The sequence below is a fragment of the Rhinolophus sinicus genome, linkage group LG09 (assembly GCF_036562045.2).
Source record: "Rhinolophus sinicus isolate RSC01 linkage group LG09, ASM3656204v1, whole genome shotgun sequence".
Taxonomy (NCBI): Eukaryota; Metazoa; Chordata; class Mammalia; order Chiroptera; family Rhinolophidae; genus Rhinolophus; species Rhinolophus sinicus.
In genome coordinates, this window is record NC_133758.1 from 104,188,222 (window position 1) to 104,214,240 (window position 26,019).

General features: G+C 41.0%; 1 protein-coding gene across 5 annotated transcripts in view; it reads left to right on the plus strand.

Moving 5' to 3' along the window:
• Positions 1–26,019, plus strand: part of CREB5 (cAMP responsive element binding protein 5) — a 382,587-nt gene that overhangs the window by 266,015 nt on the left and 90,553 nt on the right. For all 5 annotated transcript variants that reach the window (XM_074340923.1, XM_074340924.1, XM_019726163.2 and 2 more), the window contains 2 exons: positions 17,544–17,670; positions 22,534–22,644. In XM_074340923.1, the coding sequence (XP_074197024.1) occupies positions 17,544–17,670; positions 22,534–22,644 (238 nt within the window). The remainder of the gene's footprint in view (positions 1–17,543; positions 17,671–22,533; positions 22,645–26,019) is intronic.

Below are 26,019 nucleotides of genomic sequence, written 5' to 3' on the forward strand. Positions count from 1 at the left end.
AGTACCTCCAATGAAAATACGACCTAACAAGGATTGTTAAAATATACCCCCGCCCTCATCTCATGCCTATGAATGTTTATTGAGCTCAAAGTAAGAAATAAATGAAAATTAGAACTACTGGAGAAAAAACTAAGGCATACCCACTTTCTGTCTTAGAAAGGGCATTAGCATCAGAAAAGGTTGGGGCAAATTCTCGCTCCCTTTTTACTTTTTCCAACACAGCTTCATATAGGATAATAGGGCCAAAATGAGCCCATTCCAAGGTGGGACCCTTTGATTCTGAAAAATTCTGAGCTCCTGCCCAGAGCTTCCAGTACCTTCCTCCCTGCCACTTACCCTGAAACTCTTTCTGCCTTTTATTCCAACACCCTCTATTTAAAAAAGGATCGAATTCTTGCAATAGAGTCTATCCAATTGTTCTCTTAGTTTGTAACTCAGCCACCTACAGGAAACACTGGAAAATCAATTTAAAAAATTCTAAATGGATGTAGTTCCCAATTTGGCATCAGCCTAATTGGATGCACACCAGATAGCATCTATTTCTAGATAGGGATTGTTGTCACTCCAAGGGATTGTTTTCATCTCATATTAAACTATGAACAGTAATTTTTTACTATCTTCTCAGCCTGTGTTGCCATTCTTTAACAACCTGGCCTTGCACAGATGGTGAGCTCAGCTTGGAGCCCCTACCACCAGGATCCCCTCTCCCTCACTCTCACGCACGTACATGAACACACACACACACACACACACACACACACACACACACACACACACGTGTGCACGTGCAATGCAGGACTATCTTCTCATCTTTCCTGGAGCATTTCTGTCTCCCCTTTTCTAAGACCATCCCCTGAAACCCCCAGGGCATTCAATATCACTTGGGGGGATTCTTCCATTACACCCTGAACTGACTTCCATGCCTGGTCTGTTTTCCTGAATAGATCATGCATTTCTTAAGGAGAGGCATGGTCTTTTTTATTCACTCAGAACACAGTTCCTGAAACATAGCAGGAGCTGAGGAAATGGTTAAAACAATAAACTTACAAAACAATTCCAGTTGGATCGAATTTTGATGGAAGCCACAGAAAGTAGGTGGGACTGAAATTACCCTCCCAAGGGCCCCCTGGGTCCCTAGTCCTTGTAGAAAATTCGAGGAGTAAAATTCAGTGGAGTTTTTGCTCAGATGATGAGCTCCCTGCTTGATTTCAACTTTCTCCCCTAACCTATGTTTATCTTGATGGTCTTATTTATATCGATTTCCTTTTGATAAAAATAGAAGCTCAAAAAAGTGAATTTAGCACACAAGGGATGGTACTTTTGACTCGTGCTTGAGTTCCCAGATATTGTTACAATGCTGCCCTACGTGTGGCTAGCTAGCTAGATGCTCATTTTCTGAGTCATCTGACTTCTGAGTTTTCACTTTTTCAACAGTATAATTAAGATAGGTTCCCAGGGATTAAAACAAAACAAAACAAAACAAAAAAACCTGAGTAAAGCAGACAGTCTATATGTTGAGACCCATATAAGGAGATTTGTGGGCACCCGACCAAATTGAGAGAAGCATTAAGAGCTATTCAAAACCTACTGAAATGTCAACACACTTTTGAAAAGGGTCCATTAGGGATGCAAATGTGTGGTTCCCTGATTATGATAAGCACTGGAAAGAAAACAGTGAAACCCATTAGGAGGTTTTGAGAACTCGGTTTTGAAGAGTGGGGAAAGCGACTCTAGTTTCTGCTGAGGGATGGGCTTTATTTCTCTCCCTAGCCTTCCTCTGCATTCAGAACCAGAAGTTCTTATGATTTAAATGGCCCTAAAAATTCCTCCATTTTTGGATAAAGCCAATTAACTCATCTGTAAATGGACCCACTTTGAAATTTCATCCATGTCATGTAAAATTCATTTTAGGAAGATTCATTCTCTGAATTGCTAACTGTAACTTTTTGTGTGAAAGGTCTGACATTAGAAGCTTACTTTGGGCTTTTGATATGTTTTGGCTTGTTCTTGCTGGGGTTTTTCCTATAAAAGGTTAATTGTAATTTAAAGTCTATAATTCTTACTATATAGTCTTCTACACATCAACTCACACTAAGGGTATATTTCTATTTAGTAATCATTTAGGGCTTTCCTGTGAAAAATAACTGATTCATCCAGTCAGGAGGACACCTTTAATTCTGGCTGTTCTGAGTTGTTTGCACACAATGTCAAATGATATTCATGGTAAAAGATAAATTGGAGCATAATTTTTGTGTAATCACTCTCAATGTAAAAAAAAAAAAATGTAATTGATTTTTCCATTTTCCTTGATCTGGAAGGAATTGTATCAATTTCCAGGACGTCATAAAACAAAATATTTAAAGTATGTTTCAAATAATAAAAAAAGAAATACTTAACTTAATAAAGATGTGGAATTCATTTATGAAGAAAAACACTGGCGGTGGACCAATAGGCCAAAGAGTTTGCCAGAAGTCTGCAGTAGACAGTTATTCTTGTATGTCCACTCAGGGCCCTGTCACTCTTTAGCCTATTCCATATTAAGAAAATGAATTCTTTCAGCTATACTGAACTTTGAAATAATTGATTTTATTTACTTTGTTTTTGAGTAAAACAAAACAAAACAAAAACCCCAGAAGATATTTTTTCAATTTTCTGCCTTATAAGGAAAGCAGTCCAAGGCACTTATAACTATTGTTCTCCGTGCCCTATTTTAACTAACAATGTTTGGCATATATGTGTGATGTTTGGAAACCTTACATAAAAGTTATGGGGTTTGACCCTTCTGGAGAGCTTCAGCAATTGCAACTATTGGCAAAAATGGAAACCACTCAACTATCATAAGCACAGTTGAATGTTTCAGCATTTACCTTAAGCAAAAATTATAAGTCCTGGAATGAACATTTCCATTTGGCATTTTTTTGCTTTCGTGCTCATCAAGAGAAATAACCTCAGGCTGCAAAAAGGCAGAAAGATCTATTACTAGTAGCATGTAGGTACGTATGCCAGTCCGCATGTTGGCTCAATCCACTTAACTTCTAGAACCATTTCCAGCTATGTTATGGTATTCTTTTTTCTCCTCCATCCAAACGGAATAGAATATTCCAGAGAGTAAGCACAGATTTTCCCAATGGTCAAAAGAAATCCAAATAAGTTTACCTCTGGTAGTCAAAAGATATATAGCTCCTCACATCAGGGAGGTATAAGTCTAATGGGAAAGACTCATAAATAAATAATCGTTCCTATAGACGTATTATAAGAAATAGCATGAAGGAAAAGTACGTGGAGCTACATGACCCTCTAAATTAGAGGCACCTCTAATTTTGGTGTCAGATAAAATTTTAAGAAAGTGATATAACTGAGACTTAAAAGAGGAACAAGCATTGGTCAACAAAAGAACAGATGGCGAAGCACTTTAGGCGAAGACAATGGCATGTAATATGGCCCTGGGGTAGGAAAGAAGTTGGCACATTCTAGGAAACGAATGGAAGCCAGGTGGATGACACATATTCAGTTGGGTGGGAAAGTGGTACTACAGACGTCAAAGAAGTAGAATATTTAAAGGATGCTTTTATTAAATGCGAAATATTAAGGAAAGTCATAGAAGACTGTTGAGCAGTGAAAAGTCATGATTAGATTGTTGGTTCCGGAAGATCATTCTGGCTGTAATACAGGGGCTGGGTTGGAGAGGAGCGAAAATGGAGATAGCAACTGTTGGAAGAATCAAGTAAAAGAAGAGGGTGTTTTGGACCAAGATGTTGGCAGTGGGATGCCCCCAAGTAGATGGATTCCAGGTCTGTTTCGGGGTGGGGTGGATAGAACTTGGTGAATGGTTGGAAGCAGAAGAGGAGGGATATCAAAGTTAATGCCTGGATTTTACTGACTCACTCCTAGCAAATATATTTAAGGAAATAGAGGACACTTTCTGGGGAAAAGGATTTAAAGATGAGGTACTATATTAGTCCAGAGAAACAGAAGCAATAGGAGATGTGTGTGTGTGTGTGTGTGTGTGTGTGTGAGTGTGTGTGTACACGTACATACACGAAGGGTGACAAAAAATGTATATAAGTGGACACTTTGGTCAACGTTGCTCAAGCAGTGGTTCGCCATAATCAGAAGTGTCCGGACGCTGATGGTAACCACTTTGAGCACCTCTTATAACTGCAGAAGTCAAATGTGACTTGTATTTATCTTTTGTTACAGGTATATATTGTGTATTACAATTTTAGTACAGTATTCCTTTCTTAAAATATGTATATATGTATATTTTTTGGCACCCTCTGTATAATGAGATTCATTATAAGGAATTGGCTCACACCAATGATGGAGACTGAGAAATCCCATAATATGCTCTGTGTGCCAGCTGGAGACCTAGGAACACCAGTGGTGCAAATTTCAGACCAGGTGCAAAGGCCTGAGAATCAAGCGCACTGATGGTGTAAGTCCCTGAGACTCAAGCGCACTGATGGTGTAAGACCCGATCTAAGGCAGGAGAAAACTGATGACCCAGCTCAATCAGTCAGGCAGACAGAGAGAGAGGATTCAACCTCCCTCCCCCTTTTTGTTCTGACGGCCTCAACAGGTCAGACAAGGCCCACTCACCGTGAGGGGGGCAATTCGCTTTACTCAGTCACCACATCAGATGCTAATCTAGTCCAGAAACATCCTCACAGGCACACCTAGAAATAATGTTTAACCAGATATCCGGGCATCCTGTGGCCCAGTCAAATTGACACATGAAATTAACCGTTCCAGACACCACAGACAGAACCATCCATAGTGCTCAGCACAGGCACTCAAGGAATGTTATCTTAGCTCTTTAGCAGGTAGGGTCAGGTGGCATTTACTACTCAGTAGTGAAAATGTTTTTCCTGGCAACTCACTGATTTATAGGCGTTCTATCATTTTCAGAATGCCCAGTCCCAATGAGGCTGATGGCACACACTGAAATGACAGAACTGCTTACTTGGGGACCTGACCTACCTCTCCTAAAGGATGTTACTCTGTTTAATAACAAATGACTAACTCTAGAGCACAAAGAAGTGAAACCTTCATTTCATGCTAATTAAAAGGTTCATTGTTCCTGTAGGAGAAACTGCCCCCCTCTCCTCCACCTCAGGGCTCCTGGTTCCTGCCCTACTTTGTTAAATGTTACCTGTACTCGGGGACCTTTGGAGCCTGCCTTTCTTCAAGGAAAGGGAATGTCCAAGAGAGGCCAGTGACGAGTTACCCATTTACCCCCAGCTTTGAGGAAACTCACAACTGATGTGCTGCTTCCCCAAAATAAATAGTTCTCGGCCTCTCCCATAAGTCAGGTTACCCACTCTTGATGGTATCTAATCGCCTAACTTTAGGGTTGAAAAGATCCTTGACATTTGTTGGCTCAGCCACTTTATCTGACGTGAAGAAATGGAAACAATGAGGTCTTGAGGACACAGCCCAAGGTCACCAGGCAAACCAGTGGCTGGGACAGTGACACCCTTGTTGGGGTGTTCAAATTCAAACCTATGTGGTGAAGGGCTCAGTTATTTCTCTGTGTCTTTTTATGATTTTCAGATGAACACATCCTGAGAAAGTCCACTCTGCTTTCTCGTCTGGTAAGCAACCGAGTTTCAGGGGCCTGAGGAGAAACCAAACTGTCATCACAGACCAGTGAAGGGGTTTCTCAGGGACTTGTCAGCTCCTGTGAACAAGCAGAGCGTCTGCAAGTCCTTTCAATGTACTGTCAGTCACTTTCCATTTCTCTTTCTACTAGGGACTTATTGTCAATAGCTAAAATTGACATTTACTGTGACCATAACCCTACCACTAATTAAAATCAGACCCCAAGTCCCTCTGGGGAAGATGTTTATAAGCTGTAGGAAGACATCTGAAATGATACCAAATTATATTTTAAACTTGAAACCCCAAATACCACATTTGTTTTGGGAGTAAGACTAGGACTGTCTGGGGAATAATATGGGAAACTGAGCAAGTCACTCCCTTTGGCATAATGCAAGGCCACCAGGGAAGGGAAAGTGCCTTCGAAGAGATGTTTTATATATAAAACCCGATGTGGCTTTTAACTAATCACTTAAGCCTAAACAAAATTTTCTTCAGAATGAACTAAAGGAAAAAGGAGCCCCTTAAAACTTCATGCCTTTAAAGAACAGATGTAGACGCAGTGCATTGAGAAGGGGATTGAAAAAATATCACAATAAAACAAGTGTATCAAAATGCAAACCTAAGTTTCCAAGGTTTGACTCAGCTAATATAGACAAAAGTGTGTTTAGGACCAAAAGTTTTTATGTGACTTTTACTTTTTAGCATGTAGGTAGAAGTCTGGGGGTGTTTGTGTGTGGTGGGTGTGTTCATGCACACACGTAGTGTGGCCACACTCAGTCTCAGAACCTAATGAAAGAACCAACTCAGTCCACAAGAAAGCTATCCTCAGTGGCTTTGCTTGTGTGTCCAGCCCATGAGTAGCTTTGAAAATAGCAAGGGCTGGTTGAAAAGCCCTTTGAGGTCCTTGGATGCAAAGTTCAAGGTAAATGCCAAGTATCATTATTATGAACTTTATTGCTATTATTTTATTAAGTGTTTCAGATTAATATCAATTTAGTTTCATGATAAGTGCTCCTGCAAAGTGGGAGAACTTGAAAAGTAGCTCGGAAAAGTTTGCACAAGGAGAACACACACGTTTCCTAGAAACTCCACCCCTCCCCCAAGCCCCCTTCCCCAAATCAATTGTAAGTTGAGTGTCCCTTCAGGATAGTGTTTCAAGATCTCATGACCCTTAAAAAGAGGTCTGTCATGGACGTGTCATGGGGGTACTGCTCCCAGAAAATAAGCGACCGTGTATAGTGAGCCAGCTTCATTAAGTTATTCAACAAACCTCTGTGAGGCTCTGATTGTGTGCTAAGCTTTTATGGAAGAGACTGAGAGCACATAGCAGGGAACAGCCTGGCCAGATCAGAGCAGGTTTCCCTGAGATGATAACACACTGGGGCTCTCAGCAATAGAGAAGACGCTCAGACCCCTTAGAGAGGCTGGATATTTTGGGCCTTTCCCCCAAATTGCTTCACCCTGAAATTTGGAGCAATATCGCTTGACTTTGTATTTTAAAATGACACTAGCAGTCATTTCATTTTCTAAAATAGATTAATCATCTCTTGAATAGAATATACATTGATCACTGTCCAAGGGCCAAACACACACAAAATATTATCTCACATATGATTATCAAATCATCCTCATGCCAAACCTACCGAGTGGGTATTATAGCCTGGTTTCTGCCAGTGAGAAAAACAGAGAAGTTGAATGACTTGCCCAGGTCACACACTCACGGGCCGGCCCGCGGCAGAGCCATTAGGCAGCCCAAGGCCTGTGCCTTGTCAGCCACACAAGGCCGCTTTATTCCATTTCCTGGTTAATGATGGCAGCCAGTATTATCTCTATCATTCCTGTCAGCCACTCCGACTGGAATAAATGAAAATAATAGGCCTAATTTAGGACTATGAGAGGTCTGCCAGTTCCTCCTCCTCCTCCCTGGAAACCACGCCAGACGGGGACGAATCTATTTGTTAAGAGCCTAATAAGAGGAAATTCCAAAACCTCCGTAAGCCATTTAATTGTTTTACACTATTCATTCTAGAGAGATAGTCTTTTTTTCTAACTTAGAGCCCGCATGTTGCTGTTTCATTATTATTATTCTGCTTCAGTGGGGTTTGAAAGGAACTGGTCACTATTCTCTGAATATAGTAATTTAGAAACTTGAATATTATTATCGTCGACTTCCGGTTATCTTGTTCCTTTTACTTTTCCACTTAGGTCTTCCCTTCTGGCTTTTGAGTATTTTTCTGCGCTTCTTTGGACCCCTCTCCAAGTTCTCCGTACCATCCCCTCTTCCTTTCCCGGACGGTGTTCTGCCCTCGTCAGACCAGGGTTTCATTAGGCTCACATCCCATCCTATGGTTTTTGCTGATTTGATTACAGCCATGGTTTGCAGCTCTCTGTTAGGATGTAACCTCGTGAGGGGTTTGCCAAGCCTTGAGGCAATGCCTCTTTCCTTGTCTGTGTTTCTTTAGACAACAAGTTACCCTTTCAGCCTTTCTGTTACTTTATCATTAAGAACAAAACTTGAGAAATCAGGCTTTTAGCAGCCTAAGATTGCATAGTCCATGCACGTCACAGCTGCCCTAAGCCACTCTTGTATCATTGTCACATCCCTCTTCTGCGAGTACATTTTGTGGGGCTAATAATTTCTAGTGCCACCTCCTAAAGACCTGAAATAACACCGGTGAGTGGCTGGGTGGAGAGTGCCATAAATTTGGCCTCCCCGGAGAGGTGTTTGCAAAGTGCCTAAGAGACCCTGCCTCGAGATTCAAGAAGAGGTTAGATAAAAGCATTAATTGAGAGCATTGCAAAAGGCATAGGATGAGTAAAGTTTGCCTGGATGATCTGGGCATCCTGTGGCCCAGACAACTTGACACATGAGATTAACCATCCCAAGCACCACAGACAGAACTATCCATAGCGCTCAGCATAGGCACTTAAGGAATGTTATCTTAGCTCTTTAGCAGGTAGGGTCAGGTGGCATTTACTACTCAGTTATAAAAATGTTTTTCCTGGCAACTCCCCGGTTAGGAGAATTTCTGTCATTCTTAGGATGCTCGGTGTAGACCCAGTCCCAATGAGGCTGATGGCACACACTGAAATGAACAAAACTGCTTACTTGGGGACCTGACCTACCTCTCCTAAAGGATGTTACTTGGTTTAATAACAAATGACTAACTCTAGAGCACAATAGTGAAACCTTCATTTCATGCTAATTAAAAGGATCATTGTTCCTGTAGGAGAAACTGCCCCCCCTTACCCCACTTTTGTTTTTGCTGATAGCTCTAACTGCAGTTAGAGCCATCTTTCAGCTGCAAAATTAAGCTGTATAATTCAGACATAGGTTTGGGGGGTTTGTGCTGGGTGTGGATTCCCCCAGAAATTACTCGTTAAAATATGATACCTGACAAGCTAAAAAGTCCAGAAGAAACCCAAACAGAATTGCTGACTTAAGGGTGGGGGGAGGGGAAGCAGGGTTGTGTCTGCAAGCTCAGCGAGCTCTCTGCCTCTACAGAGCATCTAGGCAAGTGTGCTAGTGAATGTTTTCATGAATTATTCATTTATGGTGAATGAATGCGAGCAGCAATTTCATGTCATTTACATGCTCATAATCAGAGGGCTGCTTCCTTGTCCCTTCTGAAGCAAGGAGGAAGCTGGTGAACAACTCACAAACAGGAAGAAATTTTACTTAGAGATGTATCTCTGTCAAGAAAGTTTTTTTCCCACCAGCCAGATGTATATCATTTATTTGAGCCTGCATTTAAAATCATCTTTTATTTTGTGTCTTTTGATCTGCATTTACTTGCCTTTTCTAAGGGTATCTATGAATAATTGATGCAATGGAGAAATTATTGGCTAATTGAAAAGCCATCTCTTCATGTCTTTAAGTCTGACCCATGGCTAAAACCAAGCTGTTCAGGTATTTAGGGGCTTTTATAAAAGGTCTTTAAAAAGAGCCTTTAGCTCTTTACAAGGAAAAAATACCAGATTTTGAAAACGGAATATTTTTCCCCCGACAGTAGTGTACATCAGAAACCAATCCAACCGTGTTTTTGGTTAACTTAAATAAATCAGGCTGACTGTATGATGAATTCAGATTAATGGTACAGAAATCAGTCATTAAAAGAGACAAAAAACAGATTGATTTAATAGTCTTAACAGAATGGATGTAAATTTGCTTCTTCCCTCTTCTGATTGCTCTCTCTGTTTAAAACACTTGAAAGCATGAGTAAACATCTCTTCTGCTTGACCAGAGGCAGCGTATATGCTGTAAAACCCAGTAAAGGCTCCAACCAGCAGGATACAGTTCCGTCAGCTGCATTATGTTTTATTACTACCGTTGGCTCTCTCGCAGCACGGCTTTCATTTACAGAAAAAGATGTTTCATTTCCAAGGTATCAGACAAGTACATCTACAAAGTCAAGGCGTCAGTAGTACAAAACTGATTTTAAAAGAGGCCCAAATTTATCTTGTGCAGTAAATCAAATTTCCGACACCCCTGGTGATAATGATTTCAAAAGTGTCCTTGTCAATATCGATATGTCTGTGCAAAGCAGACACGAGATGTTTAGTTGACCATGGTGTGGGTGTAACTGGTACCTCCAAGCCCAGAGCTCTGAACATTATGAAGTGCAACCTTCTTGCAGGGCAGGCATCCAAGTTTTAAAACATTACATAGATTGGAGACAGATGAGCGGTCCTGAATTGTTCTTGGCCTTTTCTTATGAGTCGCTTAAAACGTAATTTCAAATGGAAATTAATTTAATTGATGCAAAAACAAATGGGTCTAGAACTCATCTGAAAGCTTGAGTTTAATCTAAGGGGCATTGATAAAAAGTACAGATTACCTTGGAGGTAAACCATTTATGCTTTTCAAGAACAGAAATGGGTCATATTAGACTATTAGGTAAATTGGAGTTTCATTTATGATTCGTAAATCAAGTTCTCATAAGTTAGCGAAGATACTTTATTAAATGCTGTTCTCGCAATGTCCATTGTTAGCCGAAGAGATCCTTAATATCTATGTTTTCATTAAGATAAGAAATATTTATTAAACATCTACTAGGTCTCACGTGCTTTCTTAAGTTTTAGAAGTATCTGCATTGGTAAACAAGGCAGACACCATCTCTGACTTAGGAAGTTTCTTGTCTAGTTGGGAGCAGAGACATTTTGAAGAATCAGTCAAAATCACTGAGTAATTTTAATTAGGAAGCTGAGATGGTAAACTCCAAGAGACCACGGAACACATCTATTCTGTTTATCATCCTATTGTCACCAATTAGAAATTTGTGACTGAATTATGCAAATGACCTAACTTGCCAAACTAGGTTTTCACGGAAATGAGCATGTACAGAGCCTAACAAGTGTTAGATGCTTCATTGATTTTTGATTGATTGATGGGTTGATTGAATAAATGGTGATAAATGTGACTAGAGACAAGTGCAGGGTGTACTAAGATCACTGCAAAAAAGGCCCTCACCTGGTGTGGTTGCCCAAAGAAGGTGGTAAGGATTATTTCTATTCCAGGCTCTGTGGCTGCAAGGAAGATGGCGTTTCCATGAAGCTGGAAGAAAGTCACTAAGGCATGTGTATGAAGCTCAGGACCATGAGCTGGGGAAGCAGTGAGGGGTCAGATGGAGCCATGTCAAGTTCTATCCCAAGGAGATGGGCTTACGGGTATCTCTGATGAGCTGGAGCATTTGCTGATTTGCACTGGCTGTTTTACCAGCTTTTTCAGACAGGTTGGGGCCTAGGGGGCAGGGCAGAGGATAGGATACAGATACAAAGGCAAAATTCTCTTCCTGGACACCAAAGGAAAAGGGGGCGGGGACAGTTCTTGCCGGGAGACTCCAGATCTTTAGCAGAGGTCACCCGTGAGCCTAAGGAAGCTTTGAAAGGGAAAATATGTATTTTAGTTGAATTCTGCGGATATTTTTGTGCCTTCTCCCAGGCTAAATATTTCCACTTCTTTGTCTTAAGTTTCTCATTGATTAAAGAGGAAATATTGTATTTGCCATCTGATTTCACGAATTTGGCAGTGAGACTGTGCAGAGCGTGAGCTCATTAAAAAAAAAAAAAAAAAGATACAGGTAATATGATGTCTTTAAATATGGGCCAGATAGCTTTCTTGTTTTCCCAATTATTGCTTCTGTTGGATTTTTGTCATTGTTTTCAGGAAAAACAAGATACTGAGAACTGATCTCTGGGGAACTAGTTTGGTTCCATTTTGAGGAAATATTTTCAAGTATCCTTTCTGAGAAATAATGTGAAGTCATTTTGAAAGTCTGTAAAATTGTGGGTGAGAACAGTCCCTTTGCCTCTGTAGAAGAGTTTAGGATTCTAAAGTTGATGGTTTTTTTTTTTTTTTTAAGAAATATACTCAGGGAGTTTGGGATATTTTAACATTTGTTAAACTGTAGCTCTTTAACTAAAGCTAAGGATTGTTGTTCTTTAAGTCCCCAGCGTTCAGCCACAGTTTCTTGTTTGAAGTTTAGGGATTAATCTGCTGTTTGATCACTGTTTCAGAATAATAATAATCATTTCAACAACTAGTTTCATTGAGCATATTTAATATATTTAACATGTGGTAATTCATGTACGGACATGAGGTAAATATCTCTATCATCCTATTTTACAGTTGAGGAAACTGAGGCACAGAGAGAGGCCAAGTAACTTGCCCAAAGTCACACAGCTAGTAAGTGGCAGAGCTGGGATTCCACCCTTGGTAGTCCATCTTCTAAATCCATGTTCTTCACTACCCCATTTTTACAATGCAATTATGACCCATGGAAGACATTAGCTCTATTAATAGTCGTTGTAATTCTACTTGATTATCCTGACAATTTGCTTTCTTTACAAAACGAGGAATTTTAAAATTTCACTCAGGGGAAGAATGGTTAAAGAAGCATTTCTCATCACAAACGGTCTTCTCTTAAGATTTAAGAGTTTGTATTCTCTTCCTGAGCTCTTCAGTCTCCCTATCCCAGACAGAAACTAGTTTCCCAAGTTAGGCCACAAGACTACGTTTAAGGTGCAAAGGACGCACTCCTTTCTTTTCATAAGCAAATACAAAGATAGCAGGTGCTAAGCTTTTTCTAGTCTGTGTGAAATTATGCCATACTTAAATGAGAAGCGAGTGCGAGCCCCATGGAATGTATTGGGTTCTTTTTTCATCACTTCTCTCGCTGTTTAGGGATACTTTCTATTTAGGATTTATTGACGTTTCCAATGTAGTCTTGACATTAGGAACTAAGTGTCGTGCCGGCTCAATTTTATTTAACATAGACCCTGACCACCTCCTGTGAGTCAGGTGCTGGGGAAAGCACTGTGGATGCATCAGTGAGCAGTGATGAATACCCGTATCATAATGATAGTCTTGCTAGATTAAGAACATCTGATTTCATTTCAAGGCCTAGAATCTGAATTTTAGAGTTTCAAGAGATTTCCAGATGGGTAGTCGAATCCACTCATTAAACAGATGATGAAATGGAGAGCCCAAAGTGAAGGACGTTTCTTCCCGCGTCAGAAACGCGAATAGCAATGGCATTTGGATCTCCTCCCTGCCCACTCTTTTTTCTGTTTTATTGCTGTGGAGCTTTTCTTATTCTGCCCCATCCACTAGTCCTTTTGTTGTTATTTTTTTAAACCTGCTCAAGATTTCTTAGCTATCTATTATCTAATTTTGATGCTAATATTGATTTTCTAATTTTCTCACCTAACTTTTTTCATCGTTTGCTTTTTCTCTTTTCTTGGCCACATAACCTGGCAGATCTGTCTCTCCTGGGAATTTAAGAAACAATCCTGGGGTGTCCTAGATCTTGTGACCACCTGGGAAAGGAGAGCAGTCTTCAGGGACCCTTCTGTGACCTTCCAAACAAAAACACTGGCCCTTAGCTCCTTACAGAGAGATAGCTGGATTTGTCTAAGGGCAGGGAAAACCAGCAGACACAGCTCTTGGTTTTCAGACACCCCTAGACTGGAAAACATCCTTTGGGGGGAAAAATGAGGACATGAAATCGCTTGCTGTGGTACCTAGCATTCTGTTAAGGACAGTGAAAACACAGTCTGTCATCCTTGACATTTTAATTGAAAGAAAAGCTTACATAGATTTCAGCCGTAAGCAGTATGTTTATACAAGTGTATAAAGAGGAATAATCTGTCAAGTTGGAAAACTCTTAATGCTGCAGGACTCAGTTTAGTAATTGAACAATCCAACATGAGCTCACACATCTTACCTTGTTCCATGCCTCAATAATTTTTAGTAGAAATACTTTACCTAGAGGCATATGGTTATTAAAAAGTAGGCTCGGCTTGCTCAAAGTCTGGAATTATTAGCTCATGGCAACAAGCCTGCACTGGAGAGAGACTGTTGGGTCTTTGTTTTCACAACTTTACCACAATTTGCCATCTTATTTTCAGAGTCTAGCTGATGTGTTGTTTGGGAAGTTTTGTGTTTTTTTCTTTTTTCTTTTTAAAGGAAGAAAACATAATTTCACATGGATGAGTGACTTCTCATGTTAGCAGTATTGCAGAATTTTACTACTTCATTGGAAAGTCCAAGGAGCAGTGTGAATATCAAAGGAAATGGACCGTGAATTTATTTTAGTATAAAAAATCAATAATAACTTAGTTATGGGAACTATCAAGGTGTGATAGGGGAAACTTTCTGTTGCAAGTTGAGTAGAAATCCTGCTTCTTTTCATGACCCATCTGACCTTGGGCAAATTTAAATGTTTCTGAGTTCAGTTTACTCCTGAGTAAAATGGGAATAATATGCTCTACCTACCACATTGCATTGTTTTAAGTCACATGAAGGTGAAAATATTTTGAAAAATGTGAAGCAGTTTATAAATGCACTATACAAAGTCTTATGCAAGTGCAAGGTATTAAATAATAATTATTTCTGTATACACAAGGGGAATTAGACAATTAATGCAATTATTCTGGTACCACTCTTGCTTCAATGATCTGACTATTCTGGACAAATGATTATTTCCTGGGCCAAGTCACATAATTACTTCAGTCTAGTCCTTCGTATACCCAGTGATGGATAGGCATAGATTTTTTTCTTCTTTCAGTTTTTGCAGTTTTAAAAGCTTCAGCAAGCAGCCTAGAAAACTCAATCGGTTTTATAGGTGGGGTTGGGGAAATTACTTACAGAACTTCTGTAAAACAATAATTCAGAATATTCAGAATTATTCCGTACGCGAGCATACATGGTTCTCAAATAACCATGTTCCCTTCCAAGTATACATTGCTAATTGGTCTGATAAACATCATTAGGTAATTATTATTATATTCCCAAGGGAACCCAGTACCTTTAAAGGCTTTCTTAATTAATGAGGGAATACTTGATATTTTAAAATCTAGTAGATTTATGCATGTGTGGAAATAACTGACCTAATAAGAACACTGAATTAAATGAAACATACCATTCCCCAATTATTCTATACACCTGGGAGTTTTCCATAGTCTTGGGAAGAATGAAAATTTGTTTTAAATTTAATTACTTTTGCGTCTTCCTTTGCATCACCATTAAGTTGTTTAATTATTTTCTTTTTTAAAAAGAACCCATCAATAAAAAGCGATAACCAGATTTTCATTAATATGGCACATTGGAAACAAAATGTAAATGATGATACTATGTTGCTCTTTGTTCAGGAGGATATTGCCAATCAACATAATAAAAAGAAGTCTTAGTTGTTTTTCCTATAACAGTTTTTGCTTATCCCTAACTATCTATAATGGAGCCATTCCCCCTGGTGACTAGGGGAATAGACATGGTAGAAGGCTGTATGTATATATGTAATGTTTGTATAGATGTATGTATGCATGTTTGTATGTATGTATACACATCAATCTATCTGGATGGAGATATAGATAAATAGATGAAAGGGTGAATGGATGGATGAATAATTAATTACCATGGATACTCTCAGTGAATCTTCCTCATTATGAAACTGAGTTCAGATTATTAATCTTGTACTTAGAGGAACTGACGGGTATTAAACATGATATACTTTGATATACAGCTGTTTTCTTTTCGGCAAATGTCCCACACAAAACATTGAAACTAGAGAATGTAAAACAAACGTCTGTTGACTGAGCCATATGGTACACCTATATACCTCTGAATGAGATAAGACTTTAAGATTCAGTGAAGTTACCGCCTGCTATAGAATTTTGGAGCATTTGCAATGGGGAGTTCCCTACAACTGTAAAAGCTGAAGGGCATTCAGTGGTCCTGCTAATCCTTACTGTTAATCCAAACTCCAGAAGTCTCCAGGGCACATGTCAAGAACTAACCACGTACTTGATTTGCTCCTCTGAAAGCACTCATTTCATTGTGGCTACGGACATCACCCTATCTAGGTAACTGTTCATACACACATTCTATTAAAAAAAAAAAGAACTGGGTGTGATCTGTGTACATCTACATAAACCCCGTGTAAAAGCTTTGTATTCTTTGTGTATTTTCATATATACAACTTCTTAAACATAGAAATATTGACTAATTTATGACTAGTCCTTTGATGATGGTTGTGTCTCTGATAGCTAGCTATATTTCCAAAGGAGCTGTCAGGCAGAAAGTGGAAAACTGAATCTTCTTTGGAATTATAACAGCAATGAGAAGGAAACCCGTGTTGGCTTTCGTTCCCCTTTGTCTCCGCTTCGCCACGAGTCACCCATGACTCGTGGAGGCAGATGAGCTCCAAAGAAGAGGCATGTCATGCTTCTCTGATGGGGCCCGGGATGGGGCTGACTTTCCCGGAAGCACAGGGAGGCCTGGCCTGCACAGACCGTCTCTGTCTGCAGCCATCACCCAGCTCTTAACATAAGGACTGGTTTTTTGTTGTTGTTTAATTTTAGAAAATGAAGTAATTTTGCAGGCACTTGTTTCTATCATGGCATTTCGGATAAGATGCTCAAACATACAAATTCAGAGGTCCTGAGGCATGTTTGTTTATTTGTTTGTTTTGTTTGTTTGTTAAGTCTTGAAGTTCACGGTTTGACATGTATACAGCTCCCCAGAGCAAAAGCATCAGGAGGTTGAGAATGTAGCCAAAGAGGTCACTTGTTTGCCATTTTTCATAAACACAAATAATTCCCTTTTCCCCTCAGTCCCACGTTCCCTGGCTCATTAAACCAATTGAAGGCCCTTAAAAATTTTTTCTGGCAAATTGAAGCAAAAGCTCAAACTATGCACTCCCCCGAGGAACGCATGCTTACCCAAGTCCTGCAGGTCAGGCCAAAATCAGTTTCTGTCAAACAGCCTAACACCTCAAGTTATTATGAAATGAGGGATTGGAAATTGGGGGCTGGGCCCTGGCCTCGCCCTGAAAAAGGCCGGTACAGTGCCATGAAAGCAATCCGGCTGCTTTCCTTTGTGTCCTGACTTTGGTATTTTTCCACTCACCGGGGAGAACAGTGAAAGTCAAAAAAGATTTCTATTGGGAGTTCATGAATGAAGTTGGCTCTGCAAATCCAGATAGTGAAAGTGTATCCAGAGCAAAGCCAGGAGGGCTTCCAGGCAGAGGTATGGGAGAGGGTGGATAAAACACACGTACACAGATCTCAGGCTCCCAGATCCTCCAGGGGGCAGAAACTTCCCAGTATACACAGGATTTCACCACCAGGTCTCTTTCCTGAGGCGTGGGGGCAGCAGGAGATTTACCAGCGTGTTGTCTGTTGAACATCAGTTAGATAACAGAGGCCAGGAAATGAAGTGGAATTTGATGTATGAAACTAGGAAGCAGCAAAGGAAGCCAGGCTTGTGTTTTATTTGTTATTATTTCCCTAATATCCTCAATGCCGTGGCTCCCATCAGAGGATCCGATGGGCTGCGCCTGTGATGGTGTATTCCCAGCTGATTCGGGACATGGCGAAACAGGCAGTGAATCCCCTTGTCCAGAGCATCAGGAATAATACTTGCTGTTTTTCTTTGTTCCCAGGCCTGTCCCAGGCTCTCTATCTTCTCTGCTACATCTCCACAACAGACAGAGACAGCCCATGCCAGCCTCTATGCCCGGGACCCTGCCCAACCCTACAATGCCAGGATCTTCTGCCGTCTTGATGCCAGTAAGTACTCTGCATTTCTGCCGAGTCTTGCCCCATTTGAAAGAGTAAAGGAAAAGCTGACTGGGAAGAAAGTGGCTTCCTCTGGATGGAGAGTTGAGCTGTGTGCCAGGTGGCTTTGAATGCCCAGCTGTCTGTCTCTAGGCATCTTGCTGACTTTCCCGCCCTTCAGTGCTTCCCTCCTGAGACACGGGCCCATCTTCCGACTGGTGACAATGAACTCGCCGCACTCAGGGAATGGAATCTGTTCAGGGACGCAGAGTGTTATGACTACTCCAAAGTCTACAGCGTGGGCTGTTTACAGAGTATCCTTAAACTGACAGGGAGTGGTCTAGCCAGGACTCAGAGTAATAACAGTAACAATATTAACGATGGTACATAATGGCTCTAACATGCATTCGTGCATGTCATGTTCTATTAATCATTCTAGCAGCATGTTTTTGAGTGCTTACCATGTTCTAGTCACTCTCTAGGTACCTATGAGGTGGGATTGTAGTCATACAATCCTATGACGACCCCATTTGTTTGAATGAGGAAAGTAAGGCAAGAAACTTGCGTGTCTGAGAAGCAGAGCACCTGACTTTTGAACCCGGGCTTTCTGGCTCGGCTCCAGAGCCCACTTTCTTAACCACTACACAATACGTACATTCCTTTCTTTCTCATAACAATCCTATGAGTATGTCCTTTACAGATGGAGAAACTGAGGCACAAGAGACTTGCCTAAGGTCACAAGAACTAGTAGGTGATAGAGTCAGGATTTAAATCCAGGTAGTCTGGATTTATAATAAATGATATTCATAATCATTGTATGGTCCCACCCCTCTTTGAAAACGACAGATGAACGTAGAGGGAGATACAGTTTACTCCGGACCACACCGTGCTGTCCTTCCATGGACACCGTGCTGTCCTTCCCTGTCCTTCTGCATCCTCCCTGGCATTGTGCATTTGTGAACATTCGATGGAGGGTGTTTTTATTCCCGGGCCCCAAGAGTTCTCAAAAGCCCTAGAGGCGATATGACAATTCAATTAAAACCCTCCCATGACAATATCAGCAGTGCCTTGCAAAGCATTTTCACATTTTAAGGAATTGTCTATGTGTGGTATTTCATGTTGTTCTCACATCAATCCTGGGGGAATATGATAATCGAAATTACTGATATACTCATCGTACAGGTGCAAAGCTGAAGAGAAAGAAGTTGAAAGCAGTTGTCTAGCGTCACACAGCTTGTGAGTGAATAGTTGTGACTAGAACCCACATCTCAGCTCACGCTGGGAAGCTCAGATTATGGCAGGTTGAGCAGTTTAGTCATTTATCCACGTGGAGGTAGGGGACTGGAGAAGGGTGTGGGGGCCCTACTTTAGAGAAGTGGACTTCCCCCTGTAAGTATCAGGTGGTTCAGGCTAGAAACAGTCTTTGCAAAACTGGACAGGAAGGACAGCTGACTGACTGCACCTGCCCTGCTCAACTGAATCACCTTCGGATGAAGGAAAACAGCACCGTCAATGTCATGACCCAGGTTTTATTCAACCCAACTCATTGCGTGAAGACTTCTACCACCAGCTATCTTCATTTAGGCTCTAAGTTCCTCTTGTCCAAAATGAGCCTCCTCTCAGAAATTCTGTGCATGGTTCAGAAGAATACTACTGCAGTCACCTTTTTTCCATTTGACTAAACTGTGTGCCAATCCCAGGGACAATGGTGGGACCCTTGGGCTGAAAGGGCCTAGAGAAAAGGTGTGTGGCCCCAGTTCCCACCCCATTACTTCATCGAACAACTTGACCTCCTGTTGATGCTTCAGGATGGAAACAAACGATCAGGTGCATTGTAAAGAGCCAGAGGAGATGAAAAGTCAGGGATGCTACCTGCACAGGAGTCCCCAGCCCCATGTGTCAGTGATGGGTACACCTGCCATGACGATAGTGTGTCAATCTCGAGCAGTGATTCTCAACTGGGGGTGGTTTTGTCCCCCATATCTGGAGACACAATTGGTTGTCCCAGCTGGGGAGGGGAGTGCAACTGCCATCTAGTGGGTACAGGCCAGGATGCTGTGAAACATCCCACAATGCACAGGCACGCCTCCACAACAAAGAATTGTTTTCCCCAAATTGTCAATAGTGCTGAGGTTGAGAACCTGAGGTCTAGAGTGACGCTAAGGTACCTAGTGAAAATGACTATAAAATCTCTAAACGGCATATCCTAAGAGTTCTAGGCCCTAGATAGCTGGGCCTTTTCTTCCTTATTATCAAGTCCCCAACTCCTGTGCTATAATTTTGGCATTTTAAGCATGGTCTTCCTCTAGAGTTCCTGCCCCAAGAAACCATGATTCCCTGGGTAGAGAGGGTAAGTCTATGTCTGTAAGTGAAGGTGAGCTGCTTAACTGATTTGTAGTGCCTGCTGTCATGCGGCACATGTCACAGAGCCTTAGGTTTGGAACAAAATGATGTATTTGGTCATTCATTCCTCCATTCATTTCATAAAGTTTTGTTGAGCACCTTCTATGAGCCAAGTTACTGTGCTAACTGCTGGGAAGTGATGAAGAACAAGGCCCTTAAGGAGTTCACTGGGTGATGATATCCTTCCTTGAAAGTCAAAGCTTAAATCATTCAGTAGCCTGAACACCCATGTATTACTATAAAAGCCCAGTGAACTGCAGACAATTTAGCTCCTGTTTTTAAGGGGAAAGAAGCTCACGCAAGGGTGAAGTCCTTTCCCTGGATGTTTCATCTACTAAATGTTGCCTGGTGCTCAGCAAAGCCCCTCCCATCTACTGACCCCTCATTCTTGTCACCTCATCAAAGCCACACTCATGGTGAGAGACTTCTTAGGACAAAGTACCAGATAGTTGTTTGAAAGAGGCTCTTGCTGACCCCTATAGTCATTTAGATGGAAAAAGGCATTTTTTTTTAAGAGAGAGAAATCAGCCTGTTTTCAGTCTTCTGTTCAGTGTGTGAGTCATGGGGTAGGAGTAGTCACAGACTGTAATGTTTCCGAAAAGTGGGAAGTATGGCCAACTCCGGGCTACTCTCACTTCTTCATGGTGCATCATGACCAGTAGCTTAGAAACCTCCAGACACTGTGAACAATCCTCCTTCGGAAAACAATCCTCCTTCGGAAAGCTCACCTGAACTTCATTTCCCTCTCGGAGAAGGTCACCAATTGGAAAAAGGGGTCAGCTGCTCCTCTAACTCTCCTGTCTCCCAGCCTCGGGAAGTGGGAGTTATAAGTAAGAAGCCTTTTTTAGAGCAATGCACGCGGCTTAAGGAGAGAACACGCATGTAGTTCGTGACACTGAACGGCGCACGGAAAAATAGTTTAAATGGCAAATTTTATGTTACGTATATCTTACCATGATTTTAAAAAATAATTTAAAACATTACAATTCCTAGGCTGTGTGGAGATTTCGGGGGATATGAGCATGAATATTGTAGTTTACTGAACTGATAAAGCCTCAAAAATTTTTGCTGGAGTGCTCTAGAAAATTCCTTCTTTAAATAGCTCCCTTTGAAACAGTTTCATATGTCCATACATTGCTAGGTCACTGAGAAACTGATGCAGGCTGGAGTAAGGCAGATGGTGCTTTGCAGTCACAGGGAGTATTCAGGAGAAGGCTTTTAGCAGCACCTCTGCTGACCCACACATTAGTGTCATAAATATACCCCGCCCCTGGGGTGGGCACAACAGGAATTGCAGTCACAAAATCTCAACAATGGCAGAGATTTAAAGGGTCATTTAGTTCAACTGTCACTTTCACCTCTCTCAGCGATAAGGAACTCTGTATTTTCCAAGCCTACTTGGGCTAACTTGAGCAGAAACCTGGTTCCCTAATATTCCCGACCATTGATTTCATTTCCAACCTTTGGCAAATGGAAAAACTCTTGCACTGAAGAATCTATCCCCCCAGCCCCTCACACCTAGCCCCAGGAAAGTCTAATTATTGTCTGTGTGATTTCAGGATTAAGCATACTGGCTTTATTTTGGTTCTTGGAAAAGTGCTAATTTTTTACTAACCAGAAAATGTTTATCAGACAGACCCTCCCATGACTGAACGAGAGATTTGCTGGATTTCCTTTTTAACAGGGGCACCCTGGAGACAAAAAATCCAGAACTCAGTGCAGATATTCGAATGATGTTCTTTCTAGACACAATGGCAGGTTAGCAGGACGATGAAGGAGCAGTTGATCACGGGTCAGACACTATCTCAGCTGCTTTCTCCACCTACCCAAAGGCCTAGTCCTGCCCTGAGGCTGCAAACTGCTGCTGTGTGGAGTTACGGGCAGGTAACAGCGAGGAGGGCATGTGCCAGAGGCAGAGGCTCAGATACTTGCGCTGGATCATTTCGACAGTGTTTATAAGCAAGAGCAACAGGAAGACCCACCAGCATTGCTTTTAAAATTAATTGCATCTTTTTTTCATTGCTAGAATGAGTCATGTTTCTGTATAACATTTAGGGGTGGGGGAAACCATAGATAACCGGAGATAACCATTTGGTATATTATATATCCTTCCAGCATTTTTCTATGCACATGCTATTCTTTACAGCTATAAAAATAAGCAGGATTTGTGGCAGGTGAAGGGTTTGCAAAAATGGAAACATTCCATACTTTTGTTTGGAAACGATCTTCGTGACAAGGTAGTTCTCTTGGGCATGGGGCATCTTCTATAGAAGGAACAGCTTTGGGCGATCCTTTGAGGTGGTTGGGCTCAAGGCTCAGGAGTGCTTTGCTTACTCTTCACCAAACCGCAGGCTTTCTCCAGAGTTATTCAAAGAAATTCTAAAGGATTCATTTGGGAGAGAAGTGCAGCTTTGTCTATGACCTAGACTGCCCTACTCAGACTTCTGATTCTGTTGCTTTCCTTTCTCTTAGATGGAGAGACAAATGTCTGTGAACTCCAACCTCCTGGGAATGCAAGGTCCAAATCTCAGCAACCCCTGTGCTTCTCCTCAAGTCCAGCCAATGCATTCAGAAGCCAAAATGGTAAGGAACAGTTATCATCATCCTTTTGTTATTCCATGACTATTTCTTTTGATTTCTACTTGGACTTCCAAATTTTGGTCAAGTCAGGTAGGCAGCTCTGTCTTTGTTTTGGTGAAGTAGGTCTTCCTGTGGAAAGGCAGTGCAGAGCTTGGCTCTTTCTTTGAGGATATTTGTTACTGACCCTTGGCATAGATGGTCGTATAACAAGCATTGGATCAGCACGTGACCTTAGTGAAAGGGACATTTAGAAGTTGGGGGAGATCCATAGGAGTTGAGGTGGGCTACACCTAAGTATGTGTATATGTGCTGTAATCTAAAATTAAAAATAATCCAGAGTTTCTTTTCTTCAAGATGGTCACAGTTTCGATGCCACTCTCCCTGTCCCAATATCTATTAAAACATACATGTGATTTTTAAGCACACGGTGTTATGGAAATATTTTGTGTTTTTTTGTTATTGTTGTCAGATGTGTCATTGATTGGAAAGGATCAGAGCTTTGTTTTCTTGCAGAGTAACTACAACCCTAACTGAAATACATGATTTCAGGTGACAAACCTTCAGTGACTTTTAATGAATGAGACTTATGTGCAGTAAGGTCAGTCTTTCCAATCACAGTGACAGATATATGCATTTATGTTCTACTAAAATGCAATTAATAAAAAGCAATGTATGCCTGACTTTGCAATATAAAGTATATTTGCTGGTTATATTTAGGGAAGTTGTTTGAAGTAGGGCATTCAATTTTCATATAGTTAAAATCTAACACCAAATTAGTAAGGTATCAGATGACAACAAAAGACACTGCGGCAAGGATTTCAGTATCTGATACTAAATGACAGCTTTTGCTAGACAGTGGATATTTATTTGGTTTGCTGATTGACACCATTAGGGACTGTCTGATGGGTGGTGTGACAATGTTCTTGACAGTTCTGAAAATTAGTCATCAAAACCTAGTGCCTTCATTTTCAATGGCAGCAAGTTTTTTGTTTGTTTGTTTGTTTGTTTGTACCTCTGCTTTGGTCACTTTCTCTTGGAAGCTTCACTCATTTGACTAGCAGCTTCTTGACCCAAGGAAGCAACTGAGCTCCCAGTGTTGGCTACCTTGGACAAATAAAATCTGCGGTCAAGAGAGTTCTCGTTGCGGTGCCACGGTCCCTGTGACATGCCAAATGGCACCAGCATCTTCAGCAAAGCTCGTTAAATCTTCTTGGAGTCGGCAAATATTTTTTCAACTTAAGCCCTATAGAGCCAAACCAAATACTTGCTGGCAGAGTAAAGTTCAAACTGGCATCTGTTTTGGAGACCAGAGTAATGCCATTTACTTTTTTTTTTTTTTTTTAAGAAAAATAAAAAATGAACTGTGAAGGTACTTAAGAAAAAACAAAATTCAGGTATTCCTGTGTATGAATAAGTGTTCTGGGTCCAACCATCAGATGCTATTCCCCCAGATGGATTACTTCTGAATTGTCTTGTTTGGTTCAGTGTCTGTATCCCTTTTGAGGGACCTCCCAGACAGACTTGAGGTGGATTCTAAAAGACAATTCCAAACCAAATTTCCCCGCCAATTGATTTTCACTGGGTTTTATGCTACCACTTGACTCTGGAGTGTTCTCTACCCCTCTTCTTGCTGGCAAAGAAGGAAAATGCTTCTAAAGGGAGTAGAGGTTTATACTTATGCATATGTATGAAATAAAAACATATGGTGTGGCAAATTAACAGGGAATAATATCAACTGGAGAAAAGAGAATTGGTCTGTAACTTATAAAAATAGCGTTACCCACAAATGTTTGTTGAGTTAAATTTACTGAGCAAGGATACTACTCTGCTGATTCATGTTCTAAGTGAATCAGTATTTCCAGATCCATGATACCTGGGCAAATGAACTCTATGATGGAGTTGGAGTTTAGGAAACACTGGTAGTCTCTCTACCCCAAACCCCCACGCCTAATCTCATTATTAGCAATAAATTAACCCAAAGGGAAAAATGGTAGTATTGGCCACTTAAATTTTGGAAGAATAGCATTTACTTAGTAACTTGGAAAAGTGTTAAGTGACTTACTCATCAACTCTATTCTTATTCTGCTTGTATTATACACTAGAGAAAACAGTGATTGTCGTCTACTAGTTGTACAGTATTTTCTAGCAGTTTTGGGTTGCTTAGATGGAAAGCTTTTATGAAATACAAAGTAGTATAGAAAGAAAACACATACACACAAAAAAAGTATGATTTTAATGTCAGCCAGAGCCTCCCTAGGTTTCTCAGAACTATGGGCTTTGTTGTTCTATGCCTAATTTTCTTCCTGTGGAAGGCTGGAATGGATTCCAGATTTCAACTAAAGACTCTTGTTTCACAACTTTCAAGGACTTTTCCAGAGGTCACACATGGGCTATTGTGATGAATGCACTCTGTGGGGTGTGTTCTCGGAGCACACGAGAAACCAGAGAGCTGCCAGGGAGGTGTCACCCACACCACAGCACTGCAGACCTATTCTGCTGGGGACACTGGTGTCCATTTCACATTCCCTATTGACCACTGACAAAAGCCATCATCTTAAATCTTTGGTGAAACTTGAAGGTCCTGGAGGTGGACAGAAGCTTAATTAAGACAGGATTGCCTTAAATGCCCAACTTTGTTAGAAGCTGTCTGACTAGTGATTGCTCTGTGGAATATATCCATTTTCCTTGTCCCCAGTCAGTCATTTCTATTGTGGGAGAGAGCAAAATTGGCGTCCCCAGTAAGCTCTATAGTACATTAATCTGGGACACCCTAAATCAAGAAGCACACATGTTCTTCTTTTGACTTAATGTACATTAGTATCAAGCAACTTCAATGTACTGTAGCCACATCTGTCCAGACTGGTTTTATCATAATTCTGACAGATTATAATTTAGTTTTATGAATTCTTTTTCTGAAGAATTAAGCCAACAGACATATGGCTTCCCAGTTATACAAGTGAATACATGCATACTGGATTTCGTTTGGGGTCAGAGAAGACTCAAAGCCATGAGAACCTTCCGTCTTTCTAACCACCCAAAACAACATGCTCTTTCTCCGGCAGTCCTGGGAATGCTGAGCGTCGTCCATGAACATGGGGCCTGCTAGAAAGGAAGTTCACTGGATACCTGGTGGATATTTTTAACATTCCAGGGAGAAAAGGAAGAAAGGAGAGGAGATGAGCAGAGAGAAATGGAAAAGGGAAGGAAGGAGACAGAATGGGTAGGGGAAATACAAACCAGCCCCTGCTGGAAGCGAGTGATTCTGTAGTGATGTGGATATGGAGTCCTCAGAGTTATGTAGCTATGTGTTCATTTCTGTTTGTGAGAATTATACCAATTCGATCTAGCTTTGAAAGAGTTGTGGGTGTTTTGTCTTGT